The sequence below is a fragment of the Nannobrachium achirus genome (assembly GCF_963921795.1).
Source record: "Nannobrachium achirus genome assembly, chromosome: 6".
NCBI lineage: Eukaryota > Metazoa > Chordata > Actinopteri > Myctophiformes > Myctophidae > Nannobrachium > Nannobrachium achirus.
The window spans coordinates 37,789,376-37,813,131 of record NC_137815.1 but is presented as its reverse complement, the minus strand read 5'-3'; the positions used below and the strand labels follow the sequence as shown (position 1 = coordinate 37,813,131).

Genomic DNA, 23,756 nt, shown 5'->3' with positions numbered 1-23,756 from the left:
ATCGGTATCGGCCAATATCAGAAATCGGCAGGTATCATATCAAACCGGCCAAATCGGTGATCGGCAGGTCACTGACATAAATATGCCAAAATCGGCCAATTGTATCTCTTGCACTGCACAGCATGATGCTCGGTCCTGTGACGTAAACATTAGCAAGTAGCAGCCAGTCTACTTGGAGGCAGCCTACAGAATACAGATGGTGCTGATTACCTTTGCAATGTAAGGATATATTCCATAATCCTGTGTCAATGTCGTCTCCAAAAAGAAGGGGGGGAAAAAAGCATGCATCACCTGCTTTCCTCCTGCCTAGTCCAGACGGTCATATTAGACTGGATATTGTCTGTGATTTTGGATATTGTACTATTGTGATTGATTTGGCATTAGTGTTCTTCTAGCTTATTGGTACTCAAATTGAAGTATGTCTTGTAGGCCTACTTGGCCTGAAACAAAAGGGTATTGGAGCAACCCTATTTCCTAGTTCTTAGCTAAAGAAATCGGTATCGGAAAAATCGGTTTTGGCAGGTCAGACCTTCATAAAACCGGTGGATCGGTATCGGCCAAGAATTTTGCAATCGGTCCATCTCTACAATCTATGTAAAGCGCCTTGGATAAAAGCGCTATATAAATGCACCATTTACCATTTATCCTAATGGGTGGCGCTAGTTCGGCACCAAATACAGAAACGTATCTCGTCAGCTCCCGGAGGTCAATCTCCTATTGGCCGAAAGGCAATTGCAACCTCTACGATCAACCCTCCATGCAGCTGCTACCTCTTCTTCTTCTGTGTGAAGAGAACCTTTGTTGTTCTCTTCATGGGAGGCCTTCAGTAAGCCCTTGTGCTTTCTGTGGGGTCTCCTGTCTTTACCTCTTACCTCCCTGACCAGCTTGTTGTGGTCTTCTTGGAGGAGGGGCCTTCATCTTCTCTACTGGTGTAGGGAAGCTGGGGTCCCTACTTTCCTATTCACCCCCACCCCTTGGGTCCTTTGGATTTGGGGGTTTGTATAGGCGGGGCCACGTCCGAGAGGGCGTGGTCCTGGATACATGTATATGTGCTGATTGACGTTGGCCTACGTCGCACGGGAGTTGACGTACCCATTAGGATGGAGTACCGACTGGAAGACAGATAATAAACACAAGTGTTTCGAACGAAACAACTGTTTATTTAGGTCTGGAAGGAGGTACTCCATCCGAGTCTCTGCCCTCTGTTCGAATGTCGGAGCAAAAGCTTTCAAAAGACTGAACGGAAGGAAGTCGCGGGTCTTATAGGGGGTGGGCCTAACGCCCCGAGACTTGATCGACAAGCCCTTCGGCCAATAGGAGATTGACCTCCGGGAGCTGACGAGATACGTTTCTGTATTTGGTGCCGAACTAGCGCCACCCATTAGGATGGAGTACCTCCTTCCAGACCTAAATAAACACGTGTTTCGTTCGAAACACTTGTGTTTGTCTTTGTCTTTGTTTAGTCTTCACAAGCCAGTAGGCCGCAGCTTAGCCTAGCTAGCCAGTTAGCCTAGCTTTTTCACCTGTGTTTTTGTTTGTCGTTGTGATGTCTAGCGGGAGAATGTTTACTCCGGCGGCTCCACTCCAGCCCTGTATGTTCCTGTTTCAGCTGCCGACTTCGAACCTATAAGTGCTAGCTTCGATTCCAGGCATGCTTTTTCTACTACAGTGCACAGCGGCGGGCCCGGCTATGCCGGCCCCGTCCCGCGCTTTTCCTTTACTGCTCCGGCCGGACCTAGTCACACTAGCTCCGGCCCTCACCGAGCCTCCTTCGCCCTGCGTGCGAGCATTCTGGACAGCGCCAGCCTCACCCCGCACCAGACGGAGCCGACTCCACAGGCCGCCACCAGCACGGTTCCCGGCGGGACTCCCCGATCCACAAACCCGTTCCTGATGGACGCTGACCTGGCCACCACCTCCTCTATTCCCCCTCCCCCATCATCGCAGCCCAACGTCCCACGTAAAGTGCCTCCTTGTGAATCCAATGAAGAGAGCGCCTCCGATGATGATGAGGAGGAGGAGCCTGTGGAAGGAGAGGAGGAGGAAGTCATCATCTCTTCCCAGGATGACAGAGGTGAGGATGTGCACATGCTGAGTCCCTGCTATGGTGGCGACCCATGCCCTCCACCTCAGGTCACCCAGTCCTCTGAGGCCCCTCAGTCGACTGTCCAGACCCCCCATGACTCCTCCCCCATTCCCCCTGCCCAGCCGGCAGCTGTGGAAACTGGGGCATCAGGCGCCACAACGGCTACCACCACCTCAACGGACGTTGTCCAGGAGCTGGACCCGCTCACTGTGTTTGAGATGGCAGCAGCGAGGATGAACCTTGTTTTACCCGTCAAATCTCGCCCTGGGAGTACCACGGAGATCAAGTTTGCGGGCAAACGTGAGACCCAGACACCAGCTCCTCGCTCTCACAAGTTGCCCATGACCCTCGGTTTCAAAGAGGCCCTCCACTCCACCTGGAGGGAGCACCGCGAACCCGGCAAGCTGCCCTTTTCTACCTCCATGGCTGAGGAGGAGAAGCTGGGCGTCCACGGGTTCCCCCATGTCGACGCAGCCACCAACCAGTTCTTCTGCGCCCAGTTTAGGCCCAGGGAGTGCCCCTTCACCCAGGACTCAGCGCCCAGGTTCAAGGACAAGGGTGAGCACAAGCTGTCCAACATGGTGAAAAGCATGTACAAGTCCTCATCGCTCTGTGCCAAGAGCCTGAATGTTGTGGGCTTGATGCACGGTGCCATGGCCGAGCTGCTGCTGCAGTCCAAGAGTGTCCTGCCCCCAGAGACCTACGCTGAGTGGGACGCCATGCTCCAGATGGCCATCCGCATGAATATCCACGCCATCCAGTGGGCTGGCAGAGGGATGGACGTTGCGGTGAGCATGGAGAGGTACCGCTGGCTGCAGAAGGTCCCCTTCCTAGGTGACACCAGTAAGGCCAGCAAGAGGCGAGAGGAGCTTAGGGGCCTGGACACGGACCCCCAGAACCTCTTTGGGCGTGCCATGCCCTTTCTCCCAAACGTCACAGAGTCGGACAAGGCCCAGAAGGAGATGGTCGACGCTGTCCTGCAGTCTCCTCAACCCCCCCTGCCCCCCAAGTCCTCTCGCTCCTCACGACTGAGGGACGGAGCACAAGGGGCCCCACGTCAGAGCAACAAGGCCCCCCGCACCTCCAGACCCCCTTCCCCTTCAGGTGCAAGCAGGCATCGCAGCCAGAGCAGGTAGAGGGCGGGGCAAATGACATTTTGGGCAAGAGGGCATGCCCGCCCTTGGTGCCCGGAGACAGAGTCAATGGCGGCTCTCCGGTGCCCAAGCACAGAGCATTAACTTTCCGTCCACAGAGTGTGGAGGACAAAAAAATTTGAATGTAAAAAATGTGTCTGTGCCATGTCTGAGTGTTGCTCCAGTAAAAAGTGTGTTCCAGAAACGAGGTCTCTTCTTTCAAAATACACACACAATGGAGAATCCCCGGTGGGGACATCCATCTCTGAATATTGCATATTAATAGCCAAGGCACGAGTTTCCCGTGTTATTTCAGTACCCCCAGGATGCCACGGCCCGAGTTTCCAGATTTTTCCTGTTTAAAACAAAAAAAAATGTTTAATCGCAATCGCAAAATTGCATGTTTAGACCCATACAAACACATCTTTCAAAATGGCAGCCATCTTTATTTACATTTGAAGACTTTGAAGGCTTCTATCTCATGAATGCCTGAACGGATTTCCAAGCTGATTTTTTTTGTTTGAAAGCTGCGAAAAAGTACTACACATATGGTGCATAATCTAGGCATGGGCGTGCACGATCCGTGCACTAAAAATGTATCCGTGCACTAGAAATTTAGGAACGTGGCATCCTGGTACCATTTTGAAAAGGCAGCGAATGAGTTAAGTCGAACATCACACCTACAGTCTGACCTAACGCGGCACATTCTATGCTGGACGGCGGATCTCGCCGGGTCCTCCGGCGTATCGAAATGACGTGGAGGGTGACATGACTCTTGCTGCTGTCAGCTTTGAGTAAATGAGGAAGTGAAGAAAACTAGTGATAAATCATAGTGTTTGTATTATTATAATGGATAAGCCTAAACAAACCAGTTCACATGAACAATACTGATGTAAAATAAGATATCTGAACGGCTACATTTATTTATACATTTAAAATGTCATGAACCAGCACAGTTATAGGGCGGCTTGCCCAGGCTTATTTTTCTTCTGATCGCCAAAATAAGCCTGGGTTTCCGAGGCTACCTACAGAGAAATTCCCCAAAAGGGGCTTTCTAACATAAAAGGTTTAAAGGGGCTATAGTCAACTTTTTCTTGAAAAACGGATGCTAAAATAAAAATGTTTCGAAAATATTTTATATAAATATGCTTCATATATGTGTTTCTGTTCAAAAATGACCACAAAAAGCGTAAAATAATGGTAAAACTAGAAAAGAAAATTTCGAAGAAATTTTAAGTGTGCCTGCAGCTCGCTAAGTGTGTGCAACCTTGTATGTGTTAACATTAGCATATTTGTTAGCATTAGCATTTGTTAGCATTAGCATGTGTTAGCATTAGCATTTAATAATCATTTGTGTCAGCCATTGTCAGGCTGACACTTTGTTTACGTGCTAGTCTATTCTTTTATATGGATTGATAGGATGTAAACAAAGTGTCGGCCTGACTATGGCGAAAATGATTATTTTGTCATTATTTTACGCTTTTTGTGGACATTTTTTAACAAACACATATTTGAAGTATATTTTTTATAGAATATTTTCGAACATTATTTTTAATTTAGCATCCGTTTCTCAAGAAAAAGTTGTCTATAGCTCCTTTAATATCTCACCAACATTGCATGAAAATTAATATTTTGAGGTATCAGGGTTTGAACATGAAAAATTCCACCAGGGGTCAGCAGTGTTCCATTGTTCCACAGGACATGCACCTGTGTTCATTGTCATACCTCCAGGATGACCCTCCTTTGGGACATCGCCCTCTAGCGATGAAACAGAGTAAACTCATCAACTCCCGTACGTCGAATTACATTCGTCGGAAGGGCCTGTCATTCAAAAAGCGGAGGCACCGCTATAAAGCCGGCCCCGGCCTACGTGACTTCCTCTTTTCGCTTCTCTCGATTATGACAGAACAAACTCAGCCATCTATACTATAATTTTGCGAATGTCTGAGTGAGTGAGTGAGTGAGTGTCTGTCTGTCTGTCTGTCTGTCACAGCGTTTCTCCTCAGTGGCTGGAGCAATTGATCTGAAATCGCATCACCATCAGCATATGAACACACCTAACATAACTGTGAAGCCCGTTTGTCACTTTCACAAATCGTATGCTGTATATTAGCATTTTTATGGTGTATCTATATCTATTTAGCCTACAGTACCTTTTGTGACCACACATGTTAAGGGAGGGGCGCTGTTGTTCAGGCCATGCACAATCACACACACACACACACACACGGGGGGGGGGGGGGGGTGGTGTGCAGGCAGGCGGGGGGGGGGGGGGGGGGGGGGTTCTGGCCCTGTTACAGATGTTGTCCAAAAATCATGCAGATCGGTACACAGTATCTCTGTAGCCGTTAAATGGAACGGGTATTTCTTACATTGATGCTCCTACATATTAGCATGCAAGCACCAGTTAAAGTTACTTTCCATCCCTCATATACTGTGTGCACAGTGCACATCCCATAACCCACACACTGCACATCATTTCGGAGCTCATATCTTTGAACGGGTAAGGGCTAGTTCAACATAACTTTACTTTTAGCCTGAAGAGGTGTTTAGGAAAGCGCCCACTAGTTTACTTGGAAAGTTCCTGTTACGTCTACTTTACCAAGGTTTCTTCTACGTTCCACAGGCATGCAAACTTTTCGGCGAAGATTGCCGTTTTTAATCCAAATTGATCGTTTGTGTGATTCGTTCAGATTCAATGTAAAAATATTTAGGGGGGGTGGGGGGGGTGTCGTGTCATCTAGGCTGCGTTGAGCAGCAGTGAGAAGAGGAGCACTTTTTTCTCTTCTTGGCTCCGTCCGTTTTGTCAGTGCAGTAGTGGTGAAGGTGGATGGGGAATATGGTTGTTTTATTTTTGAACAAATCAAGCGCTCGCTTTCTCTTTTCTCTTGCCTGTGACGTCAACACACATGCTTGTCTCTGTGTCCAGTGCCCTGCAGCCGTGCAGTGCTGAGCGGAGCGCTCAGCAGCCAGTCAGACACAGACGGAGCGGACAGCTCAAATGGAGCACATTTTGGCTAGTTTGTCGTTGATAGTGTGATGTAGTTGTGGATTGGACTTTTTAATTTGCTTGCATCGCGATGCGGTCGCTATTCTGCATCGATGTGGTGACGTGACATAATCGATTATAGCTTACGTTTGTTGATTTTCCTCAACGGTGATCCGATCGCTTAGCTACATGCTAACGCTAGATCAACGCTATCATGCCGTTCCATCTGCCTCTTATTAGACAGAACAGAGATTTCTCGCATTTATTATAAGATGAGGCAGAGAGAGAGAGAGAGAGAGAGAAAAGAATGATGCAGTCACAGACAGTTCTCAAAGCGGAGAATACAGCACTGTTTCCCAAGCACTGGGTTGGGACCCATTTGTGGATCGCGAAAACATTTTTATGGGTCCCTTAATGTTTGGTTTCCTACATTTAGTTTTGTGTCATTTAAAAAACTTGAACAAACATTCCCCCCAAAAAGAAAAACTTTTCATGATTTAAAAAAAATAAAAGATTTTTTATTTCATGAATAAATAAAATAAAAATCTAAGAAATGATCTTAGAAAACACAGGCCTATTTAAGAAGTACTGAAAATAGCCGATCTACACGCTCACAGCGTGCATTGTGTCTTTGTCTATGCCTGTCTATTATAGACAAGTCCCTAAATATTATAGGATATTCCTAACTATATCTGTAGGCTATATTATATTTTTATTGTAGATTTTATTTTCTTCATTAGAACAATCATTTCTTCATCTAGAACAATCGGTGGTATGAGTAAGTCACAGTTGGAATCATGAAAATTCACCCGACCCGGAAAATGTCCAAAATATGCGCGGCGCACATTTTTGGCACCAGGAAAAGTTGTCACCTTTTTCACCTTGGGGCTGTTTGCATGTCTGGTTCCAGTTCGACAGTTACTCACCTGTATCTACCGACCATCCAGACCCTCCTGCCTCCGGGGCTCACGGCGCTGGGCGTTCCAGTGCTGCTGCTCGCCCCGGGGTGCAGCCTGCGGCCGCGACGCCTAATGGGGGTACCAGTGGTCCTGGTGCCCGCCGGCTAGCGACCGCAGCTCCGCGGGACCAGACGCCTCCGGTTCCTGCCCTCTCTCCCACTGGTTCGACTGGCGCCGTTCCAAAGAAGAGAGCCTACAAGTCCGCCCCAGCTGCTCCCACGCCGGGATGCAGCCCCGGGGTGCAGCCTGCGGCCGTGACGCCTAATGGGGGTACCAGTGGTCCCGGGGGTACGCCGGGAGCAGCTAACGTTACGGTGGGCGACATCCCCCTCTTCACCCCCTCCACCATGCCGGTGGAGGGGGAGGGGTCGGCGGCGCCCAGTACTGATCCTGTGGTCCTTGACGAGCTGACCATCTTCGAACGTGCTGCTGCTAGGTGTGGCATCGAGGTGCCCCTCGGTGACCGTCCTGCTGGACAGGATGTGAGGGTGCGAGTCCTTGGACAAGAACCCGCGCCTTCCCCTCCCCCGCGCATGGTCAAGCTCCCCTTAGTCACCGGTTTCCAGAATGCGCTACATTCTACCTGGGAAGACCACAAGAACCCCAAGAAGCTGGATTTTCTCATTGACTGTGTCGATGCGGAAAAGATCGGCATTCCCCTCTGTCCCAACATGGATAGCCTCCTGGCTCAGTCCTTCATAGCCAGTGTGAAGCCTGAGCTTAAGAAGAGTGGTCCCCAGGGTAGGCCTCCTTTCACCCTGGGTAACATCAAGAAGCCTCCGGGGTTTGCCAACCGTGTAGACAACGCCCACTCTTCCAGGACCAGGAACGCGTACCGGTCGGCTGCGCTCGCCGCGCGCGACCTCAACGCGAACCAGCTGCTTCTGACCTCTACCAGACACCTCGTTGAAAGTATCGACAAGGTGCCGGCGGAACTAGCGGCTGAGATCCAGAAGTCGTTCAGGATGATGATCGACATAAATGTCCATGCTATTAAGTGGATGGGACAGGCCATGGACTACTGTATCCAGTCGGAGCGAGCCAGGTGGCTGGACAAAGTCGACCTGGACACTGACCACAAGGTCATGCTGGCCTTGCCCGGTCACCCTACGACCCTCATGGGCGGTGGTTTGGAGCTCCTCCGTGGCACGGTGGAGTCCAGGAAGACCACCAAGGAGATTGTTGAGGCCGCCACCGAGCCCAAGCCTGAGAAGGAGGATCATGGCCGGTCCTCCCGTCAGCAAGAGAGGGGGCGCTCTTCCTCCAATAGGGGGAAATCCTACTCCTCCTCCAGGGCTCCCTCCTCCGCTGCGGGCAGCAAACCCTGCAACAAGGTGACTGTGGTCACCCGTGACGACAGCCGCTCCACGCCCAAGGACCCAAAGCACAGCTCCCCCCACAAGGCCCGTGGGAAGGTGCGTCATAAATGACATTGGACTGAGGGCCAGCCCTCCATGGTGTCAGGGGTCCGTTGCTGCGCACGGTCCCCCTCCCCCCAAGCGCAGACGTTTGATTTCTCTGTCCCACGCAAGGGGAATGAAAATTTCTGTTTTGAACAAAGAGATGTTTCCAATGTCATCAGTAAAGAGTGTTTTGAACAAACAATGTGTGTCTCTTCCTACCTCTCAGACACTAGCACAGACGACCCCATTTTGCATGCAGCCAGTCAGTGTAAGGAAGCCCCCATGCAGGGCTCTCTAGTCACACACAGGGTAACACATTGTCCAGTCCTGCAGACTGGCGACAATCAAAGGGTTTCTCTTACATGCAAAAGGTTCCCAGTAACGCTAACAGACAAGCACTCTGGTCAGGTGTTCGAAAACAACGGTGTGTTTCTTTCCACTGCACCCACGAATCCATCTTGCATGCAGGTAGTCCCAGTGTTTTAAGAGTACAGTCTTGCAGGCGCGTACGCAGCGTTAGGCTCACATGGCCCTCTTCTAGCGCCACCATGAGGCAGATTCTTGCAAAACACTAGATGGGACAGATGCATGTTGATTAGAGTTATCAACGGGCCTGAAAATTAAGGCCCGGCCCTAACTGGGCCCGAGTGGGCCGGCCCGAAGCCCGGCCCGACCCTAACAATTATCATCATTTTCGGCCCGAAAGCCAGAGAGAGAGGGAGAGAGAAAAAAAGAAACGTCGCCACTCGCCAGTAGGCAGCTGGCAGCACCAGTGTCTCAAATTACAACAGTGAGAGAATGCACATATAATAGTTGGCGAAATGGCAACTTCACGTGTTAAATTGTTCATGAAACATGCAAGGTTCTGCACAAAATGTGCTAACGTTAAATCCCTGTTGTTGTCAACAGTCAATCTCAATCATACAGCTCTCATCCTCTCTCCCCCTGCCGTCGCTGCCTGCGTGATTTATGTTTCGTCCTTTCAACGGTCACGCATCAAACACAGGCAGCTGGCTCGACAGATCTATAAACCCAAAACGTGTTCATCTAGCTTGCATTCTGGGCTTGCAGATCTGTTGTTTAGTGCGCGACACGGTCGACACCACCTAACCACCATGCTTAAACATACACAACTCAGGCAACAAGCGGCGCGCTGCGGCTGTAAACCCTTTAATATATATGCACACAGCAGCAGCAAAGGACACTTGATTAACCAGAAAGCATAATGGAATTATTAATATCTTACCAGAGGAGATGATCGTCTCTATAAGGTAAGAGGATGTCAACGTATGGTGCTTTTAGGTTGATCATGTTGATGATGTTGTAATACAATCCTCTTAAGTCCTTGTCAATAATATCCAGGTTGGTTCCGCTTTTAAACTAGTTTTCTTGGATTTATACTTATTACAAACTTGTGAAATTGTCTGCTGCCTTTTAATTTAACATGCAGCTCTGCTCGAAACTTTCATCGTAGCCGCTCAACACAGAGCTAACGGTGACTCGCTGCTGTGCTGTGAATTTCCGTATATCCAAAGGTTTCGATTGTGACGTCATCACAACAACCAGACTGCTCTATGAGACTGATAGACTATACTTCCGTATGCGTCACCTATTATCCTTGGTCCATTGGTTAGGAACTTAGCCAGGCTGCAGTGCTGCGCTGAAGACAGTCAGACAGCGATATGCGCCTGTTCTCTGTTGCTTGAGTGACGGAGCCCGGGGCCCGGCCCGGCCCGACTAATTATTATAATTTTTGGGCCCGGCTCGGCCCGATAATGTCGGGTCGGGTCGGGCTCGGGCTGAATTTGAGAACTCTAATGTTGATGATATGACTGTAGATATACTGTGTACCGCTTTGCGTGATTTCAGGACAAAATCTGTTGGAACAGTGTCCAAAAATGTGTTTTTCAAAAACCACCTAGATGGTGGCGCTAGATGGGACAGATGCATTTTGATGACTGACTGTAGAGATACTGTGAACCGGTTTGCGTGATTTTAGGGACAAATCTGTAGGAGCAGTGTCCAAAAATGTGTCTTGCAAGAATCGGCCTCATGATGGCGCTAGAAGAAGGCCATGAGAGAAATGTGTGGAGGTTGTGGTTTGGCAGCCAAGGAGTGTGTGTGCAAAGTTTGGCATGGATCGGGGCAAGTGGTGGAGATATGAGTAGGGGAAAAGTGTGGCGTGTGACATGACAGAGGGACAGACGGACTGACTGACTGACTGACAGCCGGTGGAGGTTTTGATAGTAACTGCGACCGTCAGGTCGCAATTATATTATAGCCTGTTCCGTTGCTGCTCGGGTATCGGTTCTCATACTTCTAATAACAGGCGGGTCCATTTGGGCCTGGCTCCATTTTCCCCGGTCCTTTCGGGTTCGGATAGGTAAATTGGACCCGTGAAGACCTCTACTCAGAATTAAATACTGTGGGTAAATTATATATTTCCTGAATCCTTAGGACTGTGTTAGTATTCTAGTTGTTGTGTTGTGTGTCTCTGATGTTTCTTGATGCCACAGAACAAAAAGAAAATATACATGGTAAGATTCAGAATTGATTCTCATTTTCCAAAAATCGATCAAATGTATTAGATATTATGTTTTTTTTATTATAACGATAATTTATTAGATATTATGTTGTGTTTGTACAAGTTAAAAGAATGTGTGCAAGCATGAATAAATCAGACATGTCTTGGATTTACCTTTGTTTGCTTACATTATTGCAATAAGTTGATAAAACCTTTACAATTATAAAAGCTACGTAAATGTACTCTGCTTTCATGCCAGAAGACTGGAGTTGATCCTGATATATGAATTGAATAGAGAATTGTTTTGAATAGAGAATCGTTTTGAATCGAGAATTGTTTTTAAATCGGAAAACAATAATTTCTTAATTTGAATTGTTTGGATTTGAAATAATCGAAAAGAATCGTGAATTGTGATCTCAAGAATCGATTCTGAATCGAATCGAAAAAATACTTTTAACGTGATATTTGCTGTCTGTGTTATTTTGGCAATGAATGATAATCCGCCTATAGTGGAAAATAACAAAATGTCAAAAAAATATAAAAGAAAAGGCTATCATATTTAAATTTACTTATATTGACCCTAAAAACTATTTAGTATAGTTAAGGTTTTTCCAACTCAGTGGGACCGATATCTTGTCTGGCCCAAGGACTATCAGAACGGAGGTCCCTCTGTTTCGAGGTCCCAGTAGTCCGAGGCTAACCTGCCAACGCTGGTGAATGCTACCCTGGTGAATGCTAAGCCTAAACCCACCGGACTACTGAGACCCCGGAATATCGAGATTTTGCTTTGAATTCTGCCCTTTGTTGTATCCCATTCCTTCAAAAGAACAGAGACGGATGCATGCTACATTATATATGTTACATTGTTTGTATTCGTTCTTCCAGTATATGTTACATTATTTGTCTTCATTCTTCCAGTCAGCACTCCCTCCTATGGGTAAGGCGCATGCGCCGACTCAGATCACAGAAACATCATACGTTTGCTCCCGAAGGCCGATTCCTATTGGCCAAAGGGCATGTCAATCAAGTTTTAAGGCCCACCCCGGCGGTGCCCTATATAACCTGCGACTTCCCTGTCGTCACCTCTTTTTCGCTTTCTGCCCTCATAGGACACAGAACGAAACTCACATCACTCCTTTGCTACCACCGTCTCCAACGACGAGTCCCAGGGAACACAGGCAGGCCCCGCTGCCTCCTGGGACTCGATTTCCACTCCACCCTCGGCCGCCGCCTTGGCGGTGGCCCAGGTGGCTTCGCCGGCGGCCGACACTGGAAGGTCCCAGGGAACACAGGCAGGCCCCGCTGCCTCCTGGGACTCGATTTCCACTCCACCCTCGGCCACCGCCTCATCGGTGGCCCAGGTGGCTTCGCCGGCGGCCGACACTGGAAGGCTGGATTCCGAGGTAGCCCCGTCTGCCTCCCAGGCCTCCTCATCCATGGTGGCGAGTACCGGCTCGACCACTGCCACTCCCACGCCCTCCTCCATGGACCCGTGGTCTATCTTGGAGAGTTCCACCCGCAGATGTGAGCTACCGGTGTGCCTGAAAGAGAGGCCCGTGTCCGCCAGGGCACCCCGGCTGGGCAAGGAACCCATTGAACCACCTCCCCAGGTGATGGGCATGCTTCCTCAGATCCCTGGCCTGCGTGAAGCTCTTCACGAGACCTGGGAGAAACACAGGGACCCGGTCAAACTCGAATACTCTACTGAGTTCGTCGGAGGCCCTGACATAGGGATTCCACTCTGCCCCAAGATTGGTGGATCCCTGGCGAACACCCTCCAGGCTAGGTTCTTCCAAAAGAACCCGAAGGCGACGAAGAGCCCCTTCATCTTGAGGCCGTCTCCTAAGCTGGCGGACAAGTATGAGGCGAAAATGTCCAAGGGTGCCAGGGACACCTACAGGTCCATGGGCCACACGGTCAGAGATCTCAACGCAGCTGGTCTTCTCATCGCCTACACCAAACACCAACTCGGTCAGGTGGCTAGTCAGCTCCCCAGCGAGGCTGCCGCCGAGTTGGCTGCCACATTAGAGCTTCTCATCGATCTCAATTTCCATGCCGTCGCCTGGACCGGACGAGCCATGGATATTGTGATGCAGCAGGAGAAGCTTCGCTGGCTCACTCCGCTCTCCAGTGACAAGGCCTTCGAGGAGAGAAAAGAGCTCCTCAAGCTCCCCAGCTCTCCCAGGGAGATCATGGAAGGTGGTTACCAGGTCTTCCAGAGGCAGGCTGCTGCCCGCAAGGAGATGGTGGAGCACGTCATGCCCCCCCCATCTACCCCTACCCCCTCCAAGGCCCCCTACAAGCGGCGCGCTCCTCGCTCCAGCAGGGACCGAGGCCCCAAGTCCTCAGTTTCCTCTGGCTCCAGGTCCTCCTCCAAATCGGCCCGTCGTACTCCTAGCCAGGAGCCCCCAGCCCACAAAGCCAGGGAGGAACAACCCCATCGTCCACAGTACCGCTCCATGAGGGGACGCGGGAAGCCTCAGCGCAAGTGACACTCTGGGGAGGGGGAAGCAGGACAGTTGGAAATATTTGTTTTATTCAAAACATGCCATTCTGAATCCTGCTATTTCTGTCGTTTCTGTACCTACAAAAAAGCCGACAGTAAAAATGTGTGTTCCCAAAAATTGTGTGTTTCTTCCAGTGTTGTTTTTGTTGACGAGACGATAACGAAAATGATTTAGTTGACGCCCCTTTTTTTCACGACGATGACGTGACGTTAATGTAACGAGCTAAACATAAGTCTGACGAAAATATGACGAGACGAATGTGTGTTTTCGTTGACGTAACGAAGACGAGGCGAACATCTGGTCTATCGGACGTTAAATAAACATGCATGAAAGCCATACAATATTATTGTAGTTGTTTCAATGGAGGAGTAGTGGCCAATCATATGGAACGTTCTAGTACGCATATAGCAACAGGCTCTGTGATTGGCTGGGATGTCTGCATGCCTATACATGTGTTTGTTGTTGTCAACTTAGTTGCACACATTACTGCTGGAAATGTTATTAACTTTATATTGGGAAATGAAAGCTAATCATCTGATTGAGGAAAGACCTACTGTATCTGCCTCATGCAGCAGTGCCGTCAACATCAATTAATAGATTCGGTCGTCGGAAAAGAAGACACGATATGGATCTATTTTACAATCCAGGAAATAATGTAGGCAATTACTTACGACGGAGCGGCTGCTATTCCAATCCGGTAAGCTGGTCCTTTTAACAAAATGATAGTCCTTACTCCTTGAAGTTGATTTGCTTATTGACAAACTATTGACTAAAACTGGACTAAAACCTTTGTGTGGTTTCGTCGACTAAAACTTGACTAAAACATTTGGAGTTCTAGTCGACTAAAACTATCAAGGATATAAATGAGGTGATCACCTTGCGGTGAATCAACTAAAAGGATTCACCGCAAGGTGATCACCTCGGATGCCAGTCTCTCGGTCTCAATCTCACCGGGTCTCAAAAACACTGACATATACACCCTTGAAAGACATTACATACACCCAGACACACTACATACACTGAGACACAATAGATTCACAAACGGATAAACACATACTCAAAGACAGAACTCTTCTCCCTTTATGATTACAATAGCTTGCTCCAGGAGGAAGCCTCCAGAGGGATGTGAATTCTGGCCCAGGGTCGGCGTCTCTGTTTGGGCCAGGTCAGGGTCCGGCTCTCCCAGACATCGGATCCCTGATCAGCCAACTACAGCCAGAGATGTTCAGCAGCCTGGAGGAGATTATTAAAGATGTGAAAAAGAAATCCGTCCAGTTCTACATCCACAGTACTGAGGAGGATGACATGCACTATGACCACATCAAGGTATTATTCATATCGACAGTCATAAACCGTCATCATCTAGCTTTCATGCCGAGGGAACAGAATGCTAATCATAATAACAATGTGTTTTCAGGATCACCTGTTGAAGCAGGGACATACAGAGCAGAGTCCCATCACCTTCATGGAAAAAGAAAGTAATGAAGACAGACTGCTGATCATCATTCAGAACAAAGATATAGCGAAGCACATACACAAGGTACCGGTTATTACTTTAACTGACTGATGATACTGTTTTTACTGACCGACTGTTTCACTGATTGCTGTTTAGTGCTCGACTGGGTGATTTATCAATAGCCTGGAAACCAGACAAATCTGCCATTGCAAAAAGATAACTAGAAAGATGCAATATGAAATTACGTGTGGTTGCTGACTATATTCCACAGTAAGCTAACTGTCATGGGAAGCTCGACCAACTGATTCCCTGCTGATTCCCACTCCCATTGATTCCCTATCCCTGCCATTTCCAATGGCAGCGGAAAAGTTACCCTAGAGGTCTATAAACAATTACCCTAGAAGTCTGTAATGTTTCCCTAGGACTATAATGTGTTGCCCTGTTGGGCAACCACACTAAATATTGCCCTCGGCAGATTTGGTATGGCACCGCTCAGTTTTCATTGGATTTCACTCACTCACTAGTAGTGAGGGGCCAATCAGGGACCAGTATGCAAATGCAGGTCTTATCACCCGAGAATTTGTTTTAATTCAGCCCTTGGAAATTCAGGTTCCACACAGAGATTCCAGACTAATATCTACGCAGTGATATTTGTCCGGCCATGCCTGGCTAATTGACCAACTGAATGGTTTCCTTACTGACTTGATGTGCATTCTTTCTGTGTGTTCAGATTCCAGGTCTGATGAGTTTGAAGCAGCGTCCCTCTGTTGTGTTTTATGGTGTTGACAGTGTGGATGACCTCAGGAACAACACCCCCCATGAGCTGTTTGTCTCTGGAGGCTGCATTGTCTCTGATGAGTTTGTCCTCAACCCAGACTTCATCACACATGGTGAGGAGGCTGCTGAAGAAGACACTGTGTGCGTGCGCTGCGCACATCTCTGTTTCTAACAGTATCAATGTTTGTCAATGGAAATGTAACAACCAAGTATTCACCCTTGTTGCGCTACTGAAACGGCAAGGAAAGAGGGTTTATTTTAGCAAGAACTGAACAGGGTGGGTGTGTGTGCGTGTGTGTGTGTGTGTGTGTGTGTGTGTGTGTGTGTGTGTGTGTGTGTCTCCGTCCGTCCGTCGCCTGCACGGAGCCACGTTGATTAGACCATAAACATGTGAGACTCTCTCCTCGCTCTCTCTTAACTCATTCTGAGCCCAGGACATTAACGGATTAGGGGGTCCAGAGTGCCCCCTCCCGGCCCCATTAACGGCCGCTGTCTTATTTTGAAGGCCAGAAGTCTAGACCGGAAGTACTTCCGGTCTGACGTCATCGGATCGTGCGCCGGAACCGATGCGTGTCCACGTGGAGTTGTGTAATGGCCGACCGGGAGCTTTTATAACTGTGTAAAATAAGCGAGCATCTGCCTCCATCCTAGCTTCTAAAGTGTAGTTTTGAGTTAATGGACATTAAAGATGAGATCGGCCGTCCACCTCAATGTTATGGGATGACTATTGTGTGCTCGTGGAGCCGTGATGATGACAAATCAGCGCGGATTTCGTCTCCGGAGCGTCGGCCATTGTACTAGGTATTTTTACTCGCCGTTACAGTAATATATTACTTTTCACGCGACATCGCGTGAATGGCTCTATAGATACTCTATTACTTTTCACGCGACATCCCGTGAAAGGCGCTGATTGAGTTAAGAAGGGGAAGCAAGTTGGTTTACCAACAGCAAGCTAGAGAACTTGTCTAGTTTGCCATTAAGTGAACTGTAGGCTAAATGTGTTTATTCTATTGTAAAATCATGGCATCTTTACTGTAGTCTGATTGTGTTGTATGTGTCTGTGTGTTGTGCAGAGCGTCTGGCAGCCCTGCTGATGTTCCTGGAACAGAAGAGTTCACCAGAGTGTGTGTGGAGATGGAGAGTTCACTTTAAAACAATGAAAAAACTTAAGGAACAATCTAGGTATTTTTCTACTACTAGTATCCTATGAACTACTAATACTATTGTTGCTATTATTACTACTACTGTATGTATAACTCCTACTACTAAACTACTAACTTAACTGTTGTAGCAATACTTTACTACGTTGTAGCAATATTTACTACGATATGTAGTAGTTATTACAGTCATGTCTCACTGTTTAAAATGGCAACATCAACGATGCATGTCTTTGTGTCTTTCAGATTTAAGCTCGACGCTACAAGACTATTGGAAGTGCTGACAACCTATCAGAAGCGTTTGATTTTGGAGATACTCCCCTATCATCAATGTGACATCATAAGCTGCAAATCACCTGAGCTGGAATGTCTGATAGACCTGCAGGCCAGATACACGAGTCACCGTCATATTATATTCTTAACAGGTACGTACACATATACAGCATGGTGGGAACATACTATACCGGAGACCTTTTCCAGAGCGCTGCAGGTGCTGCTTGACACCACAGTTATGGTTGCTGCTCTGAGAAATCTCTCTCTGTTAACACATCGGATGCCCACGTGGTGTCTACAAGTCAATTTCTTTGATGTCGCTGGAGGCCCACGACGCGTTTGACGCGTTGTACAGTAAACTATACTGTACTGTAGCTACTGCACTTGGCTACCGCGGAGATGAAACAAACTCTATTTCCCAACATGCAGCGCGCAATTACGTCACCCGGACGTGCTGTGTGTCTCGTTGACTTCCTGTTTAGCGGCTGCACAAAAATGCTGTTTTCTCCGGATTCTCTTCCTTTTTTAATTTTTTTCTCAAAACGGCAGCCTCTTCTACATGCCGTAACACAAACACTGTGGCTTAGAAATGATAAAAAACGGTCCTGACTGAAAGAAAAGATTTTCGCGAAATAAACAGGACATACTCGGATTACATTTACTCGGATTACTTTTCTCGCCAGTACTCTCGGCGGTAGGTAAAATGACGCGTTGCCATGGGCACCAGCAAATTACGACGTCAAAACCACGTGGGCGTCCGATGTGTTAACAGTATTTAGTTGATCTTACTTTGTTAATTGGTTTACATTTACACCCGTTGAATTAGACCTCTTATGTTGGTTTATCAGAGATGCAAACTCATCACCTTTAAGCAAAAAAGGCATGTTTTTAAATCAAAACGGTTGAGATCCATAAATCTCCATAAATCTAACTCAGTTTTCAATTGTCAGATCACATTTGCGAGTTCATGTCAATTCCTCAAGACAAGCCTTTTCCTCAACTTCACTGGAACATAGATTGCACATCACTGTTTCTTGAATATGACAAGAACATGACAACAGTTTTGAATGAACACAGAAATAACAGTAATAAGCCTATGCAAATATCTCTGTCCAATAACAAATAAGGTAACAAACCACGCTTGCAAACCATGCTTGCTGTTGTGTATTGTCACCAAAGGCTCATTCTGAACCTGAAATAAACTACAATCTGATAAAGGTTGTCATAATTAGTGTTCTAGCAGATGCAAATATTCAGTAACTAGAAATTAGCATGTAAATATGTTTCAAAAGGAGCATTTAGAGATTATGCAGCAATAGCCATGTCAGTTGTCAGAGTTCTTGGCGTAGAATACCATTATCATAGTACTTTGAGGCAAATCTACAATGTCAGAATGAGATTTCTATGAATATATAGTTTATCTTGCCTTTTTCCTCCCAGAACGCCGTTTTGAGATGTTCCCCAACTTCTCCAGCAGTGGCATCATTGTTGCCAATATCAATGACCTCACACATAACTTCAGCAATGTGGTCGGTTATCATGGCAGCAAACACAAGTCACAGCCAGATGACTTCTTGGATCTCAAAGGTGAGAGCGGGATGAATATAGACTTCTGTTATGGAATTGTAGGACAGCATTGTCGTTTTTCATTTTAAAGCTGCAATCTGGAACTTAATACAACATTATTTTAACCAATCTATAGTATATGGTAGAGTTTTCGTAATACAATAAAACAATACAATATATATTGTTGGAGGTGGTGGGCGGTCTCAGAAACTTTTCTCCAAAATCTTGCACCCCCAGCTGTCCTGACCGTCCTAACTACAGTAGCTCGGAAACCCTGTCCGAACCAGATTTTCTTTTCTTTTTTCTGACGTCGGAAGGAGCATAATGTATTTATGCCTTTAAACAACAATATCTCCCCTTACCAACAGGCAATTTCCTCTTATAGGTTTTGGTTTCCCATGCGGAAGATGCAGGTTCACTGAAAATCTGGGGGCGCTAGAATTGCACGTAATCATGAATCGTAGCTTCAAGGTAGACAAGCTAGCGTTTGAGGATTGAGGCTGACGTAATTAGTTCAGTAATGCTGGAGTTTTCCCCCTTTATGTGTGTGTATGTACTGTATGTATGTGTGTCTGTCTGCGTGTAACGTGAACATCTTGCCACTCTGAGCAGGCGGGACAGAAGCAGAGGGAGGCTGCTGGAGGATTACAGCTTTCCCAGGCGCGCGCAGTTAGGAGGGCAGGGACAGGAGAGGTCAAAGGGGAGCAGGGTCCTTCGCTGACATATATATCCAACAACTACCAGAATATACCTGGCGGACAGCGAGCAAACCTCTGGCGTAACGTCATCTTCAATTAAACACTCTCACGCGCGCACACAGACAGACACAGCGCACACGCACTCAAGGCGCAAGCATGTGCACTCACGACGCCATTTCTTTATTGGCGTCACACCCGGGTGTGATTAGCTTGCATTTAACATTGTTCTATATGGATAATTCAACTCATCAAAGGCACCGCTTAACACGGGGTGTGATTGGCGAACCTGAATAAAAGGACATATCTGTTATATGTAGGCATACTATGTTGACCCCCCCTTGGGCACTCAACCTGTGGCCCTATTTCTACATGCAAATCCCAGCTGTGCTGATATGTTATGTACAGGACAACCTTGAGTTGATATTGCTTAATTACTGTATAGTATATGGAAGCAATCTTAAATGGCTATGGGTGTTGGTGTGTTGCGTTGTTGTGTCCATGTTGTTATAAATGTGCTTATGGACTCACAGCAGATTGTTGTGTTGTGTTCACCAGGTGTTGACAGTAGACAGCTGAGCACAGAGGACTCTGCCCTGGGTTCTGACCTCTCCCCTCCCTCCCAAGATGTCTCCACCTCTTCCTCATCTTCCTGCACAGATCATCACCCTCCTCATCCTCACCCCCTCCCCCCCTCCCTCTCTGAGCAGCTGATTCCCGGATCGAGTGCCCCTGGCTCGGCGTCCCCCCGCCGTCCCTCCTCTACCACCTCGTCGTCCTCTGCTGAACTGCTGGGCTCGTTACCCCTGCATACGTTGGACACAGATTACGAAGCTCTGCGACTGGCCATCTCACAGTTCAGGGAGGAGCGCCGGGCGCGTAGACTGGAGCAGCAGGAGACGCGGGCGGAGCTTGGCGTCAGTAGCCCTCACAGCAGCTTCCTCCATGACACTACTAGCCCCTCCCCTGCGGGGGGGCAGACGCAACAGATCCACGTCGTGCCTGCCGGAGGCAGCAACGCCCCCGTCCCTCAAGGTAGACTTCAGAAAGGTATGGCTGTGCAATTTGAACACTCAAAACCTGGTGGCTCGGCTCCTCCGCTGGGAGGTTCCAGTACACAAATCCAACTCGCCCACAGCAGGACAACAGAGAGCCTTGGCTCTGAACAGGTGGGACAGAAGCAGAAGGAGGCTGCTCTAGGAGTACAGCTTTCCCAGCCCGGAGCTGTTGGGATGGCTGGGGCAGGACTGGGGAAAGGGACGCAGGGTCCTTCGAGCTCTGGAAAGCTGTTGGACGGGGACAACTTGCTTAGTGACAGTGACATGTCACTGTGTGGCTCTCAGGACAGCTCGACCGGTCAACACAAAACCACGACAGCCACTCAAGACAAAGAGGCTGTTGCCACAGTGCCTAATAGCCACCCGGATCCTGTGGGTTCAGCCAATGACAACACAGATGGAGGGCGTGCCTGCAGTAGCTACGTTAACCCTGCAGGGGGAGACACAGCCATGTAAGAAGTTGGGTTTAAGGCATTCAACATTTAGCTGAAACACAATGGCTGCTTCCCAAAGTCCATACTAACATTTAGTTAATATTTAGTATGTGAAAAACCTTTGTATGTATAACACATCTGCTATAGAATGTTATTGAAACCGAGGTCCAACTGGAAAGGTGCACTTTCTAGTTGGACATAATCACTCTTTTAAAGGAGAATTCTGTGGTAAATCGCTTTCTTACCTAGTTATTTAGCCTCCAAAAATAGGCCCAGGTGTTTTTTTTATCCAAAAAAGCATTATTGTCCATTTCGGCCGAGCCGCGGCTACCTTATACAGTTCACAACGGCAGCCTCGGGCCATAGTCAGCCTGCAGTGCAATTTTGTTGCTACAACAATAGTGTGTGTATAGAAAGCTGATATGAGGCAAAAAGGTTTGCCTATTTTTTGGAGGCTAAATAACAAGAAAATGATGTAAGAAAACTATTTACCACAGAACCACTCTTTTTAATTAATATAATATAAATAATATGAATATATTATCACGCAAGAGAGTGCTTCACAGCACCAACCAAGGCCGACATATACAGAGAAAGAAAGACTTCTACTGTTTTTAAATTAGTTTTACGGCATACAATATTTTATGTTAACACGACACGCGTGCATATCTCCTTGTATGGGCCATTCGGTCCGTGACATCCCCCCTAAAAAAACGATAATGCTGATCTTGGTCTGGTGACCTCATCAATGTGTCTAGGTGACCTGCTAGTTACCCAGGAAGCTAGCGATCAGCGCCATCCAGAGTAAAGAATAAGCAACTCCTCAAACTCGCAAGGTGGCGGCCTGGACAATTGAAAATTACTCGTTAAACTCGTCACGTGGCAGTAAATGAGTTTCTGGCCGTGGCTAGCGATTCAGGGGCTGAAGCCTGTCTGTCTTGTTTTCATCCCAACAGTCTGACTTATTTTTTCTTTTTTTCTCTCTGATCCTAGAGTTAACCGGCCAATAGGAGGACTAGTGGCAGCAGCTCCTGGCAGCGTGGACAACACAGTACAAGGCTGTGTCGCCACGGTAACGGCTCCCGACAACTTGAACAACAGAGCAGCAGTAACCAGCAGTGTCACCAGGCTACCGGCACCCGGCAAAGTGAACAACGCAGCAGAAGTAACCAGCTGTGTCACCGTGGTAACAGGTCTCGGCAACAACAGAGCTGCAGTAACCAGCACTGTCCCTATGCTAACGGCACCCGGCAACGGGAACAACATGGCAACAGTGACCAGCAGTGTCATCACGGGCAACGGGAACGGGAGCAGTGTCGCCGTGGCCGCCGCCCCCCGTCCGCCTCTGCCGCGGCTCCAGCAGATGCAGCAGCAGCTCCAGCTGCACCAGAACCAGCTGCAGCAGCAGAGACACCTCCAGCCTGGGCCCGGACTCCTGGCCAGTCCCTTCCACCAGCACAATCCCATGCTGGGACCTCTGGCCCAGGCCGCCTTCGGAGGGGCTCTGCTGGGCCCAGGTCAACCCGTGTCCTTTAGGAATCCTTTTGTGTGGGGGCCCTCAAACCCCGCTATTCAGGGCAACAGCAGGTTCAGAGGACGGCCTAGAGGTGGGTTTAACGGAATGTAGGGGGGAGGGGATGAGGGGTCACTCCAAAATAGATGCTGGGGTGTACCTCCCAGACGCCAGATCACCGATAGAATGTACAGAACGTGGTCAGACGCTGAGTTACCACAAAACCACTAGCCAGTAACCCCCAAATACGTAAAATCAGTCCACAACACTAACATCGATCGCTACCGTCACCTTATCTCCATTGTTTTATCTTTTAATCCTTTACCATTCAACCATCACCAATATTCTCATTCAGATCAGCTGTTCCAAGTTTTACCTTTGTCGAAACGTAACAAAGAGTTTATTAATATAACAAACACAAACTGTGTGATTGTACATGGAGGCTTTTGTGTGCCTGTGACAGACTGCCGTTCCAAAAACACTGATCAAGTTAGAATCAATCAGACCATAGTCACAATCAGACCATGGAGGTCTAATTGTGTCCTAAACTTTGCCAGTGGATTTCACTAATTGGCTGATGAAATCAGCGACCGCCACAGCAATAACAAATACTCATTTCTAAAGGCATACATACCCTGAGAAGGAACAGACGCGTCTCCAGTCCTTAGACAGGGACAGGAGTGGCCATGAGACGAGTTGGAGCTGCACCTTGGGAAACAAACTCAGCCATCCCAGCCCCCAGGTATGACAAAAGAGCAAAATGGCTGCCGTGTATGTATGGTCGATTGAGGTTACAATTGAAGAGCTGATTTGTATATAGTAAAATGTTCATGAAGCACTTTTCCCAGACTGTCTACTTCTCAGTCTATCGTTCAGCAGGAAGGGGTCCTGCATCTTGCTCAAGGATCCTCACAGGATTGGAAAAATCGAACCTGGGACATTTCCATTACAGGAAACCTGTCCCCTGTAAAATAACGTATACAATTTTAAAATACAAAAAAAGAAATGCACGATCTGTGGGTAAAGGAAGTTAACGACTCAAAGTTATGAGTTCCTAGTGTTCGTGTTTTATGATTGTTTTGTCTGTTCGTGAGTTATTTTTAAAGTATAAAAACTAAAGTCGCAGCCTACCCAGGGCTGTGGTGTATTTTTTTTGTACTAAAGTCCAGTAAGGTTGAAATCCCCCCCAGAGAAGTGGTCTCTGTGGGTGGCCAGTAACGTGTTCT

At 47.8% G+C, this 23,756-nt stretch overlaps 1 protein-coding gene across 1 annotated transcript in view; it reads left to right on the top strand.

Moving 5' to 3' along the window:
- Positions 1-23,708, top strand: part of tasora (transcription activation suppressor a) — a 64,790-nt gene extending 41,082 nt beyond the window's left edge. Inside the window, exons 23-30 of the mRNA XM_080728859.1 lie at positions 14,697-14,927; positions 15,019-15,141; positions 15,788-15,947; positions 16,908-17,016; positions 17,238-17,416; positions 18,705-18,851; positions 20,084-21,035; positions 22,011-23,708. Coding sequence (XP_080584985.1) covers positions 14,697-14,927; positions 15,019-15,141; positions 15,788-15,947; positions 16,908-17,016; positions 17,238-17,416; positions 18,705-18,851; positions 20,084-21,035; positions 22,011-22,644 — 2,535 coding nt within the window. The 3' untranslated portion in view covers positions 22,645-23,708. The remainder of the gene's footprint in view (positions 1-14,696; positions 14,928-15,018; positions 15,142-15,787; positions 15,948-16,907; positions 17,017-17,237; positions 17,417-18,704; positions 18,852-20,083; positions 21,036-22,010) is intronic.
- The last annotated feature ends 48 nt before the right edge of the window (positions 23,709-23,756 follow it).